The sequence below is a fragment of the Notolepis coatsorum genome (genome assembly GCF_963971535.1).
Source record: "Notolepis coatsorum genome assembly, chromosome: 3".
In the NCBI taxonomy this organism is placed as follows: domain Eukaryota; kingdom Metazoa; phylum Chordata; class Actinopteri; order Aulopiformes; family Paralepididae; genus Notolepis; species Notolepis coatsorum.
Window position 1 is genome coordinate 51,698,994 of NC_140167.1, and position 19,719 is coordinate 51,718,712.

The 19,719-nt window shown below is 43.4% G+C and overlaps 1 protein-coding gene across 3 annotated transcripts in view; it reads right to left on the reverse strand.

Moving 5' to 3' along the window:
- The window catches only part of qkia (QKI, KH domain containing, RNA binding a), a 165,761-nt gene that overhangs the window by 39,037 nt on the left and 107,005 nt on the right, over nucleotides 1-19,719 (reverse strand). For all 3 annotated transcript variants that reach the window (XM_084310862.1, XM_084310861.1, XM_084310860.1), the window contains exon 4: nucleotides 2,510-2,653. In XM_084310862.1, the coding sequence (XP_084166988.1) occupies nucleotides 2,510-2,653 (144 nt within the window). The remainder of the gene's footprint in view (nucleotides 1-2,509; nucleotides 2,654-19,719) is intronic.

The window sequence follows — 19,719 nt, forward strand, 5'->3', positions numbered from 1 at the left end:
GATACTTCGATATTATTTCGATATCAAAAAAAAAATATATATATATATATATTTTTTTTTTTAAACAAATTTTGCTTCAAATTTAGCTTCTCTCTGGTACTATAAGATAAGATAAATATAACAATTTTAAAACCCTTTGTTTATCTTTAGATCACACATTTAAAAATAACTGTTCATCTCACTTCAATCATTTTTATTGCAAATGCAGAACATGGTATTTTCTCAAGCAGACAGATGTAAACACTGTAATCTGTGTTGCATGTACCTGACAAAGTGAACTGTTTATATTAGTTAGTAACAGTTTCATTTTTATTTAAAGATAACGAGAGGAGAGAGAGAGAGAGAGAGAGAGAGAGAGAGAGAGAGAGAGAGGTAGCGGTAGAGAGAGAGAGAGAGAGAGAGAGGCTATGCTCGGAGCATTTTAGTAACGTTACATTTTCAACAAGATTGCTGCTATTTAAACACTTGATGGAAACGGGGTAACGTTAACCTTATGTCGACTGTAGTATTGTATGACCTCGACATAACGTTTAAACGTTAACGTTACTCCGTTACCATGCAGTAATTATACAAGTAGCCAGCTAAGCTAATGGAGCTAGCAGTAGCTAACGTTAGCTGGTAGCTGTAACGTTACAACGAATCAGCTGTTGATATTATGCGCCATCAGTAGACAACGTATCATGTATTAAACTAGAGTTAATGGTTTAATGCTTCAGTCACAGTGACGTTGAAAGAGCAGCTTTAATTTCTTTATGGAGATCGGCGCTGGCACTGCTCTAACACCGCTTGCAAATATCATTGGGGCATTTGTAGCTTGTCCTTCGTTGTTTACTTGAAACCCGAAGTACCTCCAAACAGCACTTCTGCTGTTTTCTTTATCCACAAGCACAAGTTGCGGAGGCTCTGCATTTACCATCTTCAGCTAAAATGTTTGTTTACTAACTGAAGAAGACGGCTCTCTCTGACTCTGTGAGGGGGAGGGCTGGACTCGGAGGAACCGGGGAGCAAGCGCGCTGAGCGCTCTGAACAGCGCGTTGCCGTCAACAACTTGCGGTAGAACACTCGCCAGCTGGTACCGATACTGCAGAAAGTATCGGTACTTCGGGAAATGAGTATCGAAGCCGTTTTAAATATTCAGTATCGATATGTATCGATACTTAGATATTTTTGACAACACTAGTGTATAAGTATAACGTATAATAAATTGCAAATTACTTTGGGTATGCAATCGTCAGGCGTTTTATGCTAAATGTGGGGTAAGCTTAACCCTTTCACTGTCACACGACAGAAGGTTAACCCTTTAATATCACACAACCGACTGTTAACCGGCTGTTGCGTGGCAGTGAAAGGGTTAACATTCTGCGCATTGTCGCAGTGAAAGGGTTAACTGTTTGGTAGTGCGGCGGTTAAGGGGTTAATTACTCTGTATCGGTATTGGCAAGTACCCAAATGTCAGTACTCTGTCAGCAAAAAAGTGGCATCGGGACATACCTACTAAAAGTCATTGGTAAACAAACGTAGTGCTGAAAATATACACTTCGACTGCTGTTTGATAGGGTTAGGGTCTTTACTCTTGGCTACATTTGAAAAAGAAACGCAACATTAATTAATACAGACTGTATTGATCTATTCATGGCGTGAAATAAATCGCGGTCCGGTATTGGTCCGATTGGGTTTAAGTAGGCCGATATGTATATTTGACACAAATTCAAAATATACTCCATAGGCCTTTTGGAAGTCGGCACGTCAACACCGGTGTAACTAATAAAAGTAGGGTTCCGTCTCATATTTAGGAGTGCCTGTCAGGGCTCTGTGACTCTGGCTCACCTAACCGGAACATAACCATTATTAATGTTATTAGTTACATCTGCGTTTACCCTGCTATGACACATCAAATGTCTGCGGTGAAAGGGGTCTATCCAACAGAGAATAAGCTGTTTAGAAAGTCTCCACCATAAAACCACTAGTATAAATCTAGCCACATGCCCGGGTGCAGATTCCTGGCAGAGTGTGGCTCCGTTTCTGCTCCGTCGGCCAACTCTCTGCCTCGCCACCTGATGGCAGATCTGGGCCTTCAGCTGTCCTGACCACCTGGTCGCCGCGGGCAACCGGGTACGGTTGTCGCATGTGACCAACCCCAACTGACTACCATCTCCGGTGGCCCAGAAAGGAGCAGGAGGAGAGACTGAGAGGAGGCGAAGAGGAACAGTGGTGCTCTCAGCAGTGTGCGTGTATGTGTGTATGGCTAGCTGTGTTTTTCCACTGAACTAGGGGGTATAAGCAACGTGTCCGTGTAAACAGGATGTGAACGGTACAATGGGAGTGAGCCATCTGTGCCCTAGTGGGAAAGCTATAACACTCATCTCCTTCGGCAGGGAAATTAATTCTACCAAGGTCAGCAGCGCTGCGGTGTCCAAATCCCTTCCTAGCCCTGAACCAGCGCTTAGGGAGAATGGTCATCAGGTCATCAAAAGTCAGCCGCGGGGTGTGTGTGTGTGTGTGTACTCACAGCAGGCACCAGGAGCTTCTTGACCTCCTCCACTGCTCTCCTCATCTTGATCTCAGCTCTGGTCTGGGTGTCCTCCACTGAGATCAGGACATGAAGGTCCTCGTTTAGGTGCTCCCAGTTTGGCTTCCCTCGATTCTGCTCCTCCTGGATAGAGAGAGAGAAAGAGAGAGGAGACAGTGAGTGAATGTCAACGTGTGTGTTTGTGTGTATGTGTGTGTGTGTGATGGGGTGCCAGGCAGTGTAGTAAAATGGCACATCAGAGGGAACGGAGGCGAGAGGCAGGCACGCGCACGCACACACACACAGGCTGGCGGGTGGGATGAAAGGAGGCTGGATGACAGGCATGGTCCTTTAGTCAGCAATTTAGCTTTAACTTTGAAAGGACACCTTACTTTAATACATCCCCTGCTTCACAGACAGACCTACGACAGCTAGCCCTCTAGCAATTAACATCAGTCAGCCAAGATGGATGGATGGACGGAACAGAGAGAGAGAGATGGGTGGGTGGGGGTGCTTCGAATGACTGTCACTACTGGCGCATTTCCACTACCTTGCCATACCGTGCTGTAATCTGTGCTCCTGCTTTGATTTTTCAACTGCCAACTGACCTGTGTGGGACGCCTAAATATTAAAGGCAACCAACTTGTGTCTAACCACGCCCAACTTGCGTCTAGCCACGCCCCCGCGGCAGCAGCAGAGCCGAGCTCCGTCGCGGCAGCATTATGTAGCAGTAATCCGCCCTTTTTTACCATCCAGAACTAGCTCAATTGGCAGCGCTGCATTGCTGTGGATCCTACGGCCCGTTGCTGGCAAGTTCGATTCCCTTCAATTATTTTTTTTTTTTAACGTGCATTCGCATTCTTTCGCCGTTAAGTTTAGGCATAACTTTAAGCATTGTTTCGGAGTTGGTTAAGGTTAGGCATTGTTTCGGAGTTGCTTAAGGTTAGAAGGGTTAAGTTTAGGCGCTGTTAAGGAGCTGGTTAAGGTTAGAGTTTGTCTTAGAGAATGGCAATAGACAGCCTATTTCCGCGCTGCAGCTCTCTCGCGCTGCCGTGGTCACATGGGCGTATTGGCCAATCAGAGAAACGCTAAACACAAGTTGGTTGCCTAAAATATTCACGCGTGTGGGACAGCGCCTACCTGTGCTACTTTGGGCACTGCTCTGGGGTAGGTACTATCGTGCTACAATTGGGTCCTGCAGACTTGATTAATCAATTCATTAATCTGTGGCAACACTTTACAGTCAACCTCATTCTGGAAAAGATTAGTGATCTATGCACAGAAATAATAACTTTCTTTCAGCAAATCAAATTAGTTACATCAATATTGTTTGACGTTTGTAGGTTAAGTATCTAAAGTTTGCCATTGGCCGTTTCAGCCTCTCATCTTGTTATAATCAAGGAAATGCTATGAAACTCTGTAAAATAAATTGGGTTAGCCTAGTGATCCGGATTACTTTTCAGCAAATGTCTTGGTTACAACAAGATTGCATAAAGCATGAAGTTGTATTTCTGGGTGAAGTCATGTTATTTCCAATGTGCACACACTGCTTTCTCACTACATGCCGATCCGTCTCCGGAGAAGGAGCTACTGTATTGGGGATCAAATAATCCAATCACCCAAATGGTTCACTCAAATATGTTTCAGACAACATTTTCGAGAAATAGGGTATGCTGGATTAGGGCTGGGCGATATAACGATAACGATAAATATCGCGATATATTTTAATAATCGATATCGAAAAAAAAAAAATCTTTTTTTTTTTTTTTTTTTTTAACCTGCAACAGGGCAGTTTTAAAACCAGAGACAGTGGACAGACTTGTCTTTCTTGCCTGCAACTTAAAGTAATGGCTTTGCTTGTCCAAATGACAATACTGACCAAATTCAGATTTATTTTTCTCTTGTCCATTTATTTTGTTTGCTTTCTAATTTAAAATACATTTTGAAACCGTCTGTACACAGTAGTAGGGGTGGACGGTATAAACGGTATACGGTATAAACGGTATGAATTTGCTCTACGGTATGGATTTTGCCTATACCGTGTAACCGGTAGTGCAGCTCTAAAATAGCAAAGACGTCATGTAACCACAGCGCGACTATTTCACTCGCATTTGCCCCTAAAAATAGATAGAATTAGTCATAGATAATAGATATGTGCGAACTGGAAAAAGTTATTTAGGAGGCTTCGCGCAGTGGGCGTGCCAGCCCCTCCCGCACGCATGTAAACACGGGTCTACTAGTACTAGTAGTCTAGTGGGACTGGACGTCTCCCTGAGCTAACGTTAGCTTAGCTACCGTTACAAAATGACCCAGTCAACTATTCACTTTTAGTTTAATACATGATGAGGCATTGTCTAACCGAACGGTATCTAGTCGGCCAGCTACCGATAGCTCCTGACATCAACAAACGCTCCATCAAGTCTAGTAGAGAGTAGACGTGTATGATAGCTCCGTTAGCCGTTAGCTCACGTTAACACAAGTTAGTTCACCGTTCAAAACGAAATGTCCCATTGAACTAAATAATTCACTGAGGCGTTGTATTAACGTTATATATCCGGCTAGCAGTAGCTACAGATAGCTCCTGATATCAATGTCTTATAACACTGATTCGATGCGTATTCGAGCTGAGGGCTTGTGAATGTGATTTAACGTTATACCAATACTAGGGCCCAGCTGCAGCGCCGGTGAATCCTGGCCGTAGCTCGAGGCTACTCGAGTATAGGTCCAGCTGCAGCTCCGGAGAATCCTGGCCGTAGCTAGAGGCTACTAATGTACACACAGACAGTGGAGCTTGTTGCGTGGTGGCGATGTCTCGCAGATAATACAAGTACAAGTCTAATTATATAATATATATATTTTATATAAAAAAAAAAAAAAAAATTATATAAAATTAAAAAAAAAATTTTAATCAAAAACGATGATACCGTGATATATACCGTTACCGTCTATGCTTCAAATTATACCGTGATATAAATTTTAGACCATACCGTCCACCCCTACACAGTAGGCTATGTGTGCTAGCAGAACTAGACTCCAGTCACGAGTCAGTGCACCAAAAAAGCGCCAAAAGATCAAAAATAAACTAGCAGAGCCAGAACTGTTCAACTCCTCTGGAGCCACAGCCAGCAGAGAAGCCGGTTTACTTTAGCTTTTAAACCAGCTGCAGCCTGAGAACTGGAGTGTGAGGGGATGTAACACTAAAGATGGCGGCAATGACAAAGAATTGCTGCAAAATAAACATACATCTGTTGTTAAAAAAAAAAAAAAAAATGTTTTTTTTTTATTTATTTTTTGTATACTTATAACAATTCGATAATTATCGATATCGAGAAATAAAATAAAATTATCATATCGTTATCGCGATATGATTTTTTTCCATATCGCCCAGCCCTATGCTGGATCTTAATTCACATTCGATCTGCGTTTGAGCATCTAAACGACGTGAACGGAGGCGAATAGATGTTTAAAACATTCTCTCTTCCCTCTTCCTCCGACTCAATTGCCTTCACTCTTTGCATTTTACAAAAAAAACTATGGTTAATCCAAAACCAAGTACAGCACAGTCTCAACTTCTTCCATTGTGTTGTTGCGTCTCTCGTGAAATGTGAGAGGAGTGACTCCTGCCAGAGGGCTGCTCTGTCGTCTCAGCTCCTCCTACCTACACCCAAACGGGTGTGTTGTGTGTACTGGGAAAACGACACGACAAGGTATAGCATGGCAAGCCTACCCGCACTGTGGTCAGTGGGAATGCGCAAATTTAGGAACGGGGACGTTGATACGGTTGAAGATGTATCCATGTCTGTGTGTAGACAATCGCGTGCAGTACCAATAGCTTCCCCAAGGGGAGCCGTTTACCCTGCTGAAAAGAAAGAGCCCAAGCACTCTGAAGGACGCCAAATTGTGGCGTCGGCGCTCCTTGAAAGGCGGGATGTGCTGTATTCAAAACCTACCTTTCAACACCATTAAATAGAGAGCCGTTTCAATCTGCCCACAGTGCTCGTGTTTGAAAACGGGAGGGTGAGAGGGGAAAATGAAAATGGGCTCTTTGTGGCGTTTTCCAAAACGTTCAGTAAAAAGCTAATCACAGCCGCCTCTCATGAGCAGGTAAACGTGGGATATGTAGAAGCCAGTGTGAGGCACTCAGCCGCCACGCTCTCCCATTTAACGCTACTCTATCTGCTGCCGCGCCACTTAAAAATTGGTGGTTGGCGGTGAACATGGGATGAGTTTTTTTTATTTATTTTTTTACAATTTACCAATCGGCTGTCTGCCGTGTCACATAGCAGCACGGACAGTACCTTTGGTACCGACCCCCAGAGCAGTAGCTAAAATAGTCAGTTGGCGGTGGAGAAAGCAAAACAGTGGGAGCAGGGATTCTGGCACAGCGAGGTAGTGGAGCGATATTAGAACCCCCCCTCTTCCATCCAGCTAACCGTCCCCCCCTAAGGTGATCTTTATTGTGTAAGAAACTTCAGAATGTTACCTTTCAAAAAAGAGACCAGACACATCCATGTGCTATAAGTATAAAGTATAATAAATCAGATTACTTTGGGTATGCAATAGTAAAAAACAAAAACAGACCCATTTTTGCCCGATGTTTTTGCCAGAGTGGTCCGGTACTGGACCGCAAATGACATCACGCCATAAATCCATCTCTACAGAATGTAGAGATTTTTTCCATCAGTTACATCAACGATTTGGAGGGGGGATTCTCAGATTTCTAGCTTTAGGAGTGTAGGGAGTCTTCACAAATACTGACTGAACTGTCCTGGGGCACAGGAAGAAAATATGTGGATTTTTAAGATGGGTTGACATTCCCCAAGAATTTACCTCAAGGTTGTTGAAATGGTTACATTTCAACAGAGACTGTCTGCTTTCTGGGTGCTGAAATCTTGAATCTTTGAGTGAAAATAACAATTTGAACATTCAAAGTCACAATGGATTTAACATCAGCAGACAGATTCTCCATTGAAGCTTCGACTAAATTGGGACCATTTCAACAACTTCTGGGCCAGTGTTTGACAAAGAAGTAGCTAAAATGTAATGATCAGGCAACTGAGAATGAAAGTAAAAAAATATATATGCAATTACATGATATAACAACACCCACAGGGGCTTTAAGTTAATCTGTATGTATGTAGCTAGTGTAGCGTTACATAATACAGCCGGGGACCATCAACATCTGAATAAAATATTTATGATAATAGATCACTTAAGGGATATTTAAATGCTAAATCAACATAATTGCTTCCTACAATCAGGGCACGGTGTCAATACACAGTGTCGGCTGCAGCGCCGCCTCCTCCTCCTCCACCCCTGCCGCTAGAAGAGACCGTGTTGATGAATGTGGTGCCGTTTGACCCCATAACCTCCCTCCCATCCTTAGATCACTGCTCGTTTGTGAATTGAGAGCCTCAGTTGAGTGCATTGTTGTGCTCTGCAGGAGGTCCTGTGAACACATCTTCCACACGGTGTTGTAACGCTGCGCACTAGTACGCATGCGCGCACACAAGGTGTAGGGCTAGAGTTGAGTGCCACCCACCTGCCTTCTACCCTGAAACGAGCTGTTGCCATGGCGCTGCTCTATGCAACACACTCAGTCTCACACACAATAAAAAAAATTATATTACTCTCATTTTCCCCTTTTCCACGTAGGGGGGGACGCAGAATCCAGGCCATTATTTTACCATGGCTGTTTGCTTATGGCCCGTTAGGCCATGGGGGACTGGGTGGTGACTCAGCATACTGTAGGAGGCATACAGACAGGTATAAAGAAAGAGAAAGGGTTCAGCCTGTGTAGGTACATGTAGAGTCACAGTATCACTCACATACAGCAGACCACCTTGCAGGAGTTCTTCTATGGAGAAATGCCCCTCGTCTCAACCCAGTGTGTGTGTCAATGCTTAGGGGTGCTGATTTGATGTGGTGAAGGCAGGAGCACCACTTGGTTGCACGTGCACCACTCACACAAGCAGAGTGCCTTTGAACAAGGTCACTAGGTGCCCTCGGAGAGAAAGTGACGGCATGACAGGAGGAAGGGAGGAGAGGGTGGGTGGGAGAGAGAGACGAGAGAGGAGGGCAGGCAAGCAATGAAAGACAAGCTGGGAAGGCATTTGAAGAGCATGCCCACTCTTGGCTGTCATCTGAAGCCACAGCGATGGACTAGATTCCAGAGACTTTTGGCACAATAATGTAATGCAAATATGCAACTCGAGTAAATAACATTGACAACATCTACGAGCAACATCCATGAAGACAGGAATAGGAAAATGAAAACCATTTGGTTGTAAATCTGTCTTCTACCCTCCACCTGCCGCAATGCCGGCTGCTTTCACCCTTCCATCCCATAGGCGCCATCAATCCAGAAGCTCAGGCTATGCTTTTAACACAAGACAGACCAAATCAAAAAGGCTACAGGAATAGATGACCATGTGTCATTTTCATATGACCCCCTTTCTCTCTCTGTGTGTTAGTTGTATTGGAACATGGGCGTACAAGGGAAGGTTCCATAACAGGCGTTGCGGTCAGCTGGTGCCTGATAAAATCGGGGGGAACAACGGAGCTAAAAATAGGCTCTCCATACCGATGGCAGACCTGGGCTCTACAACGCAGGCCTAACGGTTAGTAGTTACCCCGTTTAGACCCAGCTGTCGCCCTCCGTCCCTCTTCGCCCAGTCTCTTGCCCCTTTGCTTCCAGAAGACCACTCCTAACCTGGGGGTTCAAGCATTTCTGACTGAAATGCCAGCACAGCATAGGGGCCATAGGGAGGGGAGGGCAGGGCAGGACATGGGGTGGTGAGGGGCCATGGGGAGGTAAAGGCAGGGCAGGGGTCGGTAAGGGGCCACAGGGAGGGCAGGGCAGGGCTACAGGGGGATGAATATAACTAATGGTATCACAGCCCATATAAAGTGGCTTTGATTTCCGACTTGATACAGCGAGATGGAAAAGAGACTTTACACCTACAGATTTAGCGTGCTCGTCACAGCCTGCTGCAGTCTGGTCACGTCACTTACAATAATTACGTTGTGCCTGGAATGTTCATCCAAGTACACCTTTATTTCAAGTGTATACACTTCAGAACTAGAGCTGGGCGAGTAATCAAAGTAAAATCGCAACCTCGATTCATAGACCTATGCAATCTCATTTCTAAATGATTATGTTTTTTTTAAATTAAATATATATATATTTATTTTTTGTTTTTTTACTTAACTTTTTAAATGATGACGATTCTGACTTGAGTTACCGGGTATTTGTATGTTACAAGACACTTAAGTTTAAGTCAAGCACTTTCATATATGTTATGTTTAAGTTTAAGTCAAGCACTTTCATATATGTTATGTTTAAGTTTAAGTCAAGCACTTTGATATGTTATGTTGTCTGTTTAAGAGTGCAATAAATGATTTTATTGAAAAAATAAGAATTGTGTGAGAGAATCGTGATCTCAATTCTTAAGAGAAAAATCGTGATTCACATTTGAGCAAGAATCGCCCAGCCCTAGGAACTATTTTCTACCGAAGTACACCCCGATTCATTATTATAGTATTTATACTAGAAAATTTTTCCTACATGAAACTGCTCACAACAAGGTATGGATTAACTTGAGTAACAGCGTCATGATATCTGGAAAAAAGAGACCTTGCTGTTGCGTTGAATTCTCTCTTTATTCTTTTGGTGCCACAAACATTGCATTGGAGTGTTGACAGACCCAAAACTAGGCAAAGCACTCAGTCTCCGGGTAAGGAAAATAAATATATCAATTTATTTATTTGTATTACATTTGGGGTATTAGCCCTTTAAGGTTTGGGTGCCTCTCTATGAAATACCTAGTCAGTGGGACTGTTCTAAATTACTTGCAAATAAACTGCAAAGCAGTGGTCTTAGGAACCCTGCTGGTCGCTCTACGCATCCTGACCTTGAAATAAAAAGCTTTTACTAGAAGCCATTTCCATCAGAAGATATGTGGATATCCCTCCGCCGTTCTCATCAACGTAACGGCTCCTTGTAAACGTTGTAAATAAAAGGAGAAACGAGCCTTAGACTGCACTGAGGCAAGTAATTAGGACTCAACAGGTGAAAAAATACAAGTCAGCTAAAAGTCTAAACGACTAAACAAGTGGGGCTTGCTGTGATGCCAACAGGCCAATCAACTTCAACCTATTGATTGCCAATGCCCTGCATTTGTCCTAAAGCAGTAATAAACGGGCCGTGTCTGCTGGCTGGCAGAGAGTATACCTGCTGATGCTACAACTTCAGCTATTATGCGAGGCGGCAGTCAGCGAAAAAAATAATCTACCAAAACAAATTAATTCGATATGAGCAATTGTGAAAGGACACTTCATGTGGCTGACGCACTGCTAACTGGAGTAGCGTTTATTTGTGTAGTACCCAAAATCACATTGCAACAGGGGCACGACAAATTCACCAATCTTTTGAGTAAATTATCAAACTCAACTAATTGGCAGTGATATAGTTGTAATTTTCAAACTTTATTTAACAGCAATGACACAATAACGAGACCAAAGCCATCACACAGTAGATGAAACTTTGAAAAGGAAGGAGGATTCCAGAAGGGCATCCTTGACCTTCTCAGAGATCAGACAACAGTCTTCAATAGGAGCATGATTAGCCTGCAGTATCCTTGTGGGCTGCATCTAAAGGCAACAATCTAGACCACCAGACCCACAGAAAACAAAAGACTGAAAGGAAAGAGGTGTTTGTGTGTATGCACGTGCACAGGTGCATATGCATGCGTGTAGGTGTGTGTAATGTGTGTGTGTGTGTGTGTGTGTGTGTGTGTGTGTGTGTGCACACGTGTGAGTGTCAGGTTTTCATAAGCACCTTCAAAGAGCAAGTGTTCAAGAATCAAGAGGTTCTCTATGGAACCTGTGTATAATCAGTGCAGCATGAACACAATGTGTCAAAAAAAAGTACGTCCAGAAGCTTCTGATGTGGTCTATTTGCAGAACACCGCTTAAACAGGCGTGGACACATACACACGCACTCCGATTAGGTCTTGTTTGATCGAAGCATGAAGTGCAGCCTGGGGACAGGTTATTATCCTACGTTTGTGTCCTGCCTGTCTCCTATTATAGCTCAACATCATCAAGGCACACACTCATTTTCCAAGCTAGCGTGAAGATAGTGCCCTTATATGAAAGAGAACTTGAGGAATTCGGACCAGCCATCAATATGAAACTAGAGAACTTGAGGAATTCGGACCAGCCATCAGGGTTTCCATCAGCTGGTATTTACAGACCAATGAATGACCGTTGAGAATTTCAATTGGCATAAATGTTGACGGCCATTGTGGTCGTTAAAAAAGAAAGATAATAAAAAACATACATATATATACGGGCTGGGCGATAAAACGATAACGATAACTATCGCGATAAATTATTTCCTCGAAATAAACATGAAACGTGGTCGCAAAGTTTCGATATCGATTTTCCAAGCTTGGATATGAGCACACGCTCTAACAACCAATCAGTGAAGGAGATGGCCGAGAGCGAAGGAGACCCGCGCTGCACCTCTGGATAGAGAGGTAGTCAACAAGGCTGGCTAGGATAATAAGCTTGCACGGCGCTATTTTATAGTTTATGTGCCGAGTGTGTGTGTGGCGTGAATTCTGATGCCACGGTTATAGTAGTGTGTGGTATACGGTGGACGTCGTTGCAATGTATTGGGGCGGAACAGAGTATTTTAGGGATATTTAGTACATAGGAAACATAGCTGGCTAGGATAATTAGCTTGCACGGCGCAATTTTATAGCTTGGCTGGCTAGGATAATTAGCTTGCACGGCGCTATTTTATAAGTTTACGTGCCGAGTGTGTGTGTGGCGTGAATTCTGATGCCACGGTTATAGTAGTGTGTGGTATACGGTGGACGTAGTTGCAATGTATTGGGGCGGAACAGAGTATTTTAGGGATATTTAGTACATTGTCATGGGATACACTGCTTGCTCTGGCTAACTGCTAACGTGCGCGGACTGATGACGACATCAACTCGAGACATTCGCTGATTCGCAGCAGCAAAACAAGTCTATTAATAGCCCGTCCATCGGCGCCGGGCATAAGAAGTTAATTAAACTTGACAGACATTATATCGACGATAATTATCGATATCGAGTTATATGAAAATAATTTTATAATTTTATCGCGATAACGTTTTTGGCCATATCGCCCAGCCCTAATATACACACACTATAGCCTATATATAACCTTGACCCTGGCATGTGAATATGCATTAAGTTAAGTGTGTGGCAGCTGTGGCTTACTGAATGCATAGTAGACTACTGCCCTGTGCTGCAAGTGCATTTCACTCAATAAGCCAGTAGTGTGTAGTTATGATGAAGGGATGAAATATCTGTAATGGATTTATTTCCAATTCACAACTTATTTAGTAAACATCAGAAAACAAAGGGTTAGGGTTACATTTACATAATGTTGTCAAGATGCATATAATGACAATCTACAAAGTCAGTGGCGAAATCTTTTATTTTATTTTAGTAGACCTTGTGAAAAACCTTGTCCTTTGATATGAAAATATAAATAAATAATTCTTAAAGCGGAGATGAAGCAGTGCGATAAATACATATTCATAGCATCACATTAGTATTTAGATAAGCCACAGAAGAAGTCACGTTATAAAAATAAGCAGTTTCTAAGAAAAAACGATTTGTTGTGTACATTTCTGAAGCATTTAGCATTATGGGCGCGGCCATTTTGTTGCTGACGTCATACCGTGGCTTGGGTGTATACACTCTGGTTAGCTGCCTATATTGAATGGGTCAGTCAGCAAATAAAATGTTGCCTACAAAACAACGGGACCGCGGTGGTTCTGTTTGTATTGCTCCTGGCTGTTCAAACTAATTTTACCATGTGAGAGAGAGGAAAGTTGGTTAATTTCCACAAACTACCAGTGAAAAAAACAGTGTTGTTGACATGTTGGCTCGGGCTGCCTGCACCCAGACGGCGCGACCAGCCTGTTGGACAGGGAAGGAGGATCTGCAGCGAACACTTCATTGCCTCGGATTATGTTGTTGGGGTGGGATGTTTGTCCAGAAGACCACTAATCAGCTGAAGCCGGACGCGGTTCCCTCGGTCTTCGACAGACAGACCGGCGTTAGCTCTCGGGGCCCGGCGTTAGCTCTCGCTAGCTAGCGTTAGCAACCGGAGCGTCGCGGAGCATTCAGCCTGCTGGCTACACAGCTTGTGTAGCCAGCAGGCTGAATGCTCCGCGACGCTGGTTGAAGTGGGTCTAGGTAGCCAGCAGGCTGAATGCTCCGCGACGCTGGTTGAAGTGGGTCTAGGTAGCCAGCAGGCTGAATGCTGGCAATGCGGTTGTTCATTCACCGGCTTCAGTGCGCCGCCCGCGGCTTGACTCGGTTCAGCGTTCACCCTGATGTAAAGTAGCGATTTTTATTGTTTTGTCATGACAACCCAATTACATAATCCAACATATGTGTAAAGAAACAACATATTCCAGTTAACGGAATATTTTTTAATGATTCATTACGGTATAAATTAGGTTAACTGGAGCCAGCGGGGCAATGCGGTTGTTCATTCACCGGCTTCAGTGCGCCGCCCGCGGCTTGACTCGGTTCAGCGTTCACCCTGATGTAAAGTAGCGATTTTTATTGTTTTGTCATGACAACCCAATTACATAATCCAACATATGTGTAAAGAAACAACATATTCCAGTTAACGGAATATTTTTTAATGATTCATTACGGTATAAATTAGGTTAACTGGAGCCAGTTTTTGTCATGACAACCCAATTGCTAACGCTAGCTAGCGAGAGCTAACGCCTGGCCCCGGCTGGTGCCAACTAGCTAGCGATCGCTCCCGAGAGCTAACGCCGGTCTGTCTGTCGAAGACCGAGGGAACCGCGTCCGGCTTCAGCTGATTAGTGGTCTTCTGGACAAACATCCCACCCCAACAACATAATCCGAGGCAATGAAGTGTTCGCTGCAGATCCTCCTTCCCTGTCCAACAGGCTGGTCGCGCCGTCTGGGTGCAGGCAGCCCGAGCCAACATGTCAACAACACTGTTTTTTTCACTGGTAGTTTGTGGAAATTAACCAACTTTCCTCTCTCTCACATGGTAAAATTAGTTTGAACAGCCAGGAGCAATACAAACAGAACCACCGCGGTCCCGTTGTTTTGTAGGCAACATTTTATTTGCTGACTGACCCATTCAATATAGGCAGCTAACCAGAGTGTATACACCCAAGCCACGGTATGACGTCAGCCATGACGTCAGCAACAAAATGGCGGCGCCCATGTTGAAAACAGGGATATTATATTATATTTTTCAGACAAATAAGATAGATTTCACATTTGATTATAGAACCCTGTCTTACACAAGGTACACAACAAACAAACTAGGATCACATTGCTCACTGCTTCATCTCCACTTTAAAATCCATATTTTCAAAGATCATGCATGTCCGCTATCCAAGGTCCTTTCTGGGGGGGGGGGGTGCACCACTTATAATACGCTCAGCGTAAACCTCAGCATCCTGGGTTCGAATCCGGCCCAGGACATGTGCTGCATATCCTCCCATCTCTCTCTCTCTCCCCGAAATGTCCACTGTGTGTGCATATTTATGTATAGCCAGAAAATATTGGTTATGCACCGCTACACTTCTGACTCCCACGACCCCAGACCATAATCAAGGACAGGACAAACACAAACCTGAGAATGTTTCTATGCATAAAATCCTGTTGGGCTCTACTGGCTACCAATCCATTCCATCTCTTCTCCACCCCATTCTGACACGACTCAACTCCAGGTCCAGTCAACTCCCAAAGCATGCCTCACAGTAGAAGATACAAAATATGAATATTTATATTAAACATTTAAATATCTCTCCATTCATCTGCCTTCATCCTGACTTTTTTTTTGTTTGCCCCAACTGCTCCCTCCCTCTTCCACAGATTCCTCTAGCTTTTTTTTCCTGTCTCTTTTTACTTCTCTCTCCCTCTTTCTCCCTGCCTGCCTGTGTGTAGCTCCAGTGGGATCCCTCTCCCTCTTTCTCCCTGCCTGCCTGTGTGTAGCTCCAGTGGGATCCCTCTCCCTCCCTGCCTGCCTGTGTGTAGCTCCAGTGCAGGAGTCTCAAACTCAATTTACCTGGGGGCCGCTGGAGGTAGAGTCTGGGTGAGTCTGGGCCGCATCAAATATTCCACACAAAAAGGGTTTCATGTTTTTTTTAGTTTTTTATGGAAATGTATGGTTGAAACATGCAAACGCACACACACTAATAAGCATTGGAGGCTTTTAACCAGGGCCAGAGTGGGGAAATCATTCAGGCCAGGAAATATAGTGCGAAATATAGCCCCAGTCAGGCCACTTTTTAAGCGGGGGGGGTCCCCCACCAGGAGATTTTCTGTTACAATTACTTCATTTCCTGCATTCTGGTGCAGGAAATGTTTTATTTGTACCCTTTAAATGCCAGTGTTTGTGATGACATGACTGCAAAAAAAAATATTAATTTATTTAAAAAAAAATTGGGAATCATCTGGGGGGCCGCAAAATATCATCCAGCGGGCCGCAATTGGCCCGCGAGTTTGAGACCCCTGCTCCAGTGGGATCTCTCTCCCTGCCTGCGTGTGTAGCTCCAGTGGGCTCTCGGGCTCTCTCCCTCTCCCCCTCTCCCCCTCTCCCCCTCCCTCCCTCCCTCCCTGCCTGCCTGCCTGTGTGTAGCTCCAGTGGTCTCTCTCTCTCTCCCTGCCTGTAGCTCCAGTGGTCTCTCTCCCTCTCTCAGGCAGCGTGGCCCAGGAGGGAGCAGCGAGCTGAATTATTGAGAGCATAAAAACGCTGCCGTTAATGTATCCTGAATAAACACCGGCTCAGCCTGCTGCTGAGGTGGAGAATACTGTGGGCCACCACCACTACAGGAAGAAGGTTCCACATGGAATCTATCTGCAGGCATTTTCTGCTACTTTCCGCTTGATATAAAGACATAATGTTTTCTTTACTCAAGCAAAACCATGTTTTATGTTAGTACATTATAGTATTATGGGGGGGGGGGGGGGGGGACAGGGGGGGGGGGGGACTACACCTCAATTCTGTCGATTTTTTATTAAATATGCTAGTGAATATTTAATTCTGGAGATTCCTACATTTCTCTAAGGGGATCAATAAAGGAATATCTTAGATTGACTTTGGAGTCTAGTTATAGGAGATGGAATGGGACACAGGATATATGCTGAGGAGTAGTGGTCGACCGGGTTTTTCAAAGGCTGATACCGATATTTAGAGAACAGGGCGTCTGATGGACCATAATGATAATTCTTTGCATCCGATCAATTTAATATTAACAAATGGAACACAATTTCCTTTAGTAGATATGAACTCATTATTTTAAAATTAACAAATGTATCAAACAAAATTTGGAAATGTAAGTGTATGTTATATATAATCTTTTTTTTAAATGTTTTATAATAATTAAATCAATTGACACAAGGGGGAGCGCCAACATTTCAAAATGCCAGATATCTGCCTGATTAATCGGTCTATCACTACCAAGGAAGGCGATTGATGGACGCACAGACCGAAAGAATGGAACAATCTCAAAGAGAATGATGGGAGAATTTACAAAATATATCAAAAACATGATGAGATGACTCTTGTAAATACGGTAACACCTTGTGTGAACAACACCACGTAACTGACCACAGTAAAACCACAGTCAGAATGACAAAAACAAACAATCTCAAAGAGAATGATGGGAGAATTTACAAAATATATCAAAAACATGATGAGATGACTCTTGTGAATACGGTAACACCTTGTGTGAACAACACCACGTAACTGACCACAGTAAAACCACAGAGTCAGAATGACAAAAACAACAAGAATACAAAGAGCTGGCCTCCTCTGCTTTCCTCAACATCGAGTCCCTTCAATTTCAACCCCCACCACCCCCTCCGATCACCACACCTCTACGGCGGCCAGTCGAAGCGATCTAGAAAACACATCGCCAGTCTTTTGTTATCCCTCTTCCTCTCCGTTCCAAGTGCTTTTATAAAAGCTCCTCTGTTGTCTCGTGTGACCGTGTGATTGGCCGGAGACGTGGACAAGTCTCTGAGCCAAGCAGAGGAGGAAGATGAAAACAAACAGGCGTACGTGGGTCATCAAGCTTCAAGATCATCAAGTAATCACAGCTTAATGGAATTGAGTAGAGATAACTCTGAAATTAGGCGTGAGAAAGTAAAAAATAGTCTTGCAGTGTGTGTATATTATATATACTCAACTGTATATTATATATATATATATATATATATATATATATATATATATATATGTGTACACGCATATATGTATGTATGCGTGCGTGCGTGTGTGTGTGACTGTGTGTACTCCCAAATGTATTAAACCCTTTTAACTCTCACTAAATCTAATTCCAGAGCAGAAGATCTGTGTAGCGATGATGACCCGTCCTCAAAAAGGGAGACGAGCGGTATGGGGTAAAGAATGAGAGAAGGAAAGCTGGTCCTGAGGGCTCCTCTACTGGAGCTTCTAGGATTGGGACTCACCCTCCTCCGCTGATGCAGCATGGAGCACAGGCCCTGTGGGCAGGGTGGAAGAGAGAATAGAATAGAATAGAATAGAATAGAATAGAATAGAATAGAAATACTTTAATCATCCCGAGGGAGATTTGGCACTACAAATCGCTCACAGTAAACATTTAGGTAGACAGAACAAAGGCACGAATAAGAACAAAAAAAGAAAAAAGAGGGAAAAAAGGCCTAAGAATAAGATAATAATAATAAAGTACGGTCCAGGATTCACATTTTGTATGTTATGTATACATTCTAGTATAAAATGTGTGTGAGAAAGACAGTATGTGAGAGAGAAAAGAAGAGAGTATGTGAAAGAGAGAAAGAGAATGTGTGCGAGAGTATGTATATATTATAATAAACATAATATATAAAACATAGTACAAGTGTGTGTGGGAGGTGGTTCCCTTGTGGCGATTCCCTTGTGAAGGTACTCCTGCCTTACTTATGCAAATGCCCATAATGCTGCGCGCTGCAGCCTGACAAATTAGTGTGTGTGTGTGTGTGTGTGTGTGTGTGTGTGTGTGTGTGTGTGTGTGTGTGTGTGTGTGTGTGTGTGTGTGTGTGTGTGTGTGAAAAACAGAGGGGAGAGATTTGGGGGGGGGTGGGGGGGGTGCACAGATCTATCTACAACTCCAAAGGCAATGCCAAAGCTACATGAAGTGTTCAGAAAATAACAATGTGTTGTTAGAAGGATATTGTGGGGACTGGTGTATAATCACCCATATTTACATTCACACTAAATCTCCTACAAGAGAAACCTCGTTACCACCTGAAACAATCACAGAATGATGTTGGCGTAGTTCTCAAGTCTTCCAGCATGGCTGCCCGTAACATATCAACCATTGTTTTGTACATGGCAATGGAAGAGACAGCGGTTACTATGTGGAAAACAGTGGTGGCTATGAGATATGGGAAATACAATCAACAAAAACATAATCATTTGGAGTCTTCTTACTGGGTGGCCACGTGCTCCAAACAGCCATGCCTCCAAACGGGCACTACTGTAAGAAATCACACTCCTAACCAGAGAGTTGGATGACGTTCCACTGTCAAACATCTCAAAAGTGAAAGTAAACTAACCGGTGCTACCATTACTCATTATTTTCCCTTGACATTGAAAAAGATTTTATAATATTATAGTTCTCCTCATATTCTTTTGTCTCTTTTATAAATAACCAATTTTTTTTGAAAATAGTTCATTATTGTTTGCACAGCATCTGTGCAGCCTTGCTTATTCACTGTATCCATGGAAACGATGAACGCAACCATAAAAGGTATGGTATCCTTACACACAAGAAATACCGGTAGTATACTCTGAAGAAGACACCGTTGTGCCAAAATGTTACGTCAGTAATTCTTTTGGAACCATATTAAAGCATGATTTTTGGTTATTTGTGATACTCTGTATACACTCAATTCATAGTCATTACCACAATGTCTTCCCAACAAATTTGTTTGCGGACGTCTGTACCGCTTGGTACAGTTATAAAAGGCACTTCGGGCGAGTTCACAGGTTGTCACATACAGGCATAGAGACAGCTCTGCATAGGAGTGTGGGAAGAAGGAGCTAACTACACAAAATATCAGTGCAAGGCCTCAATTCAAGTGTTAAGTGAAAATGAGACTGACTGGAACACACAGGA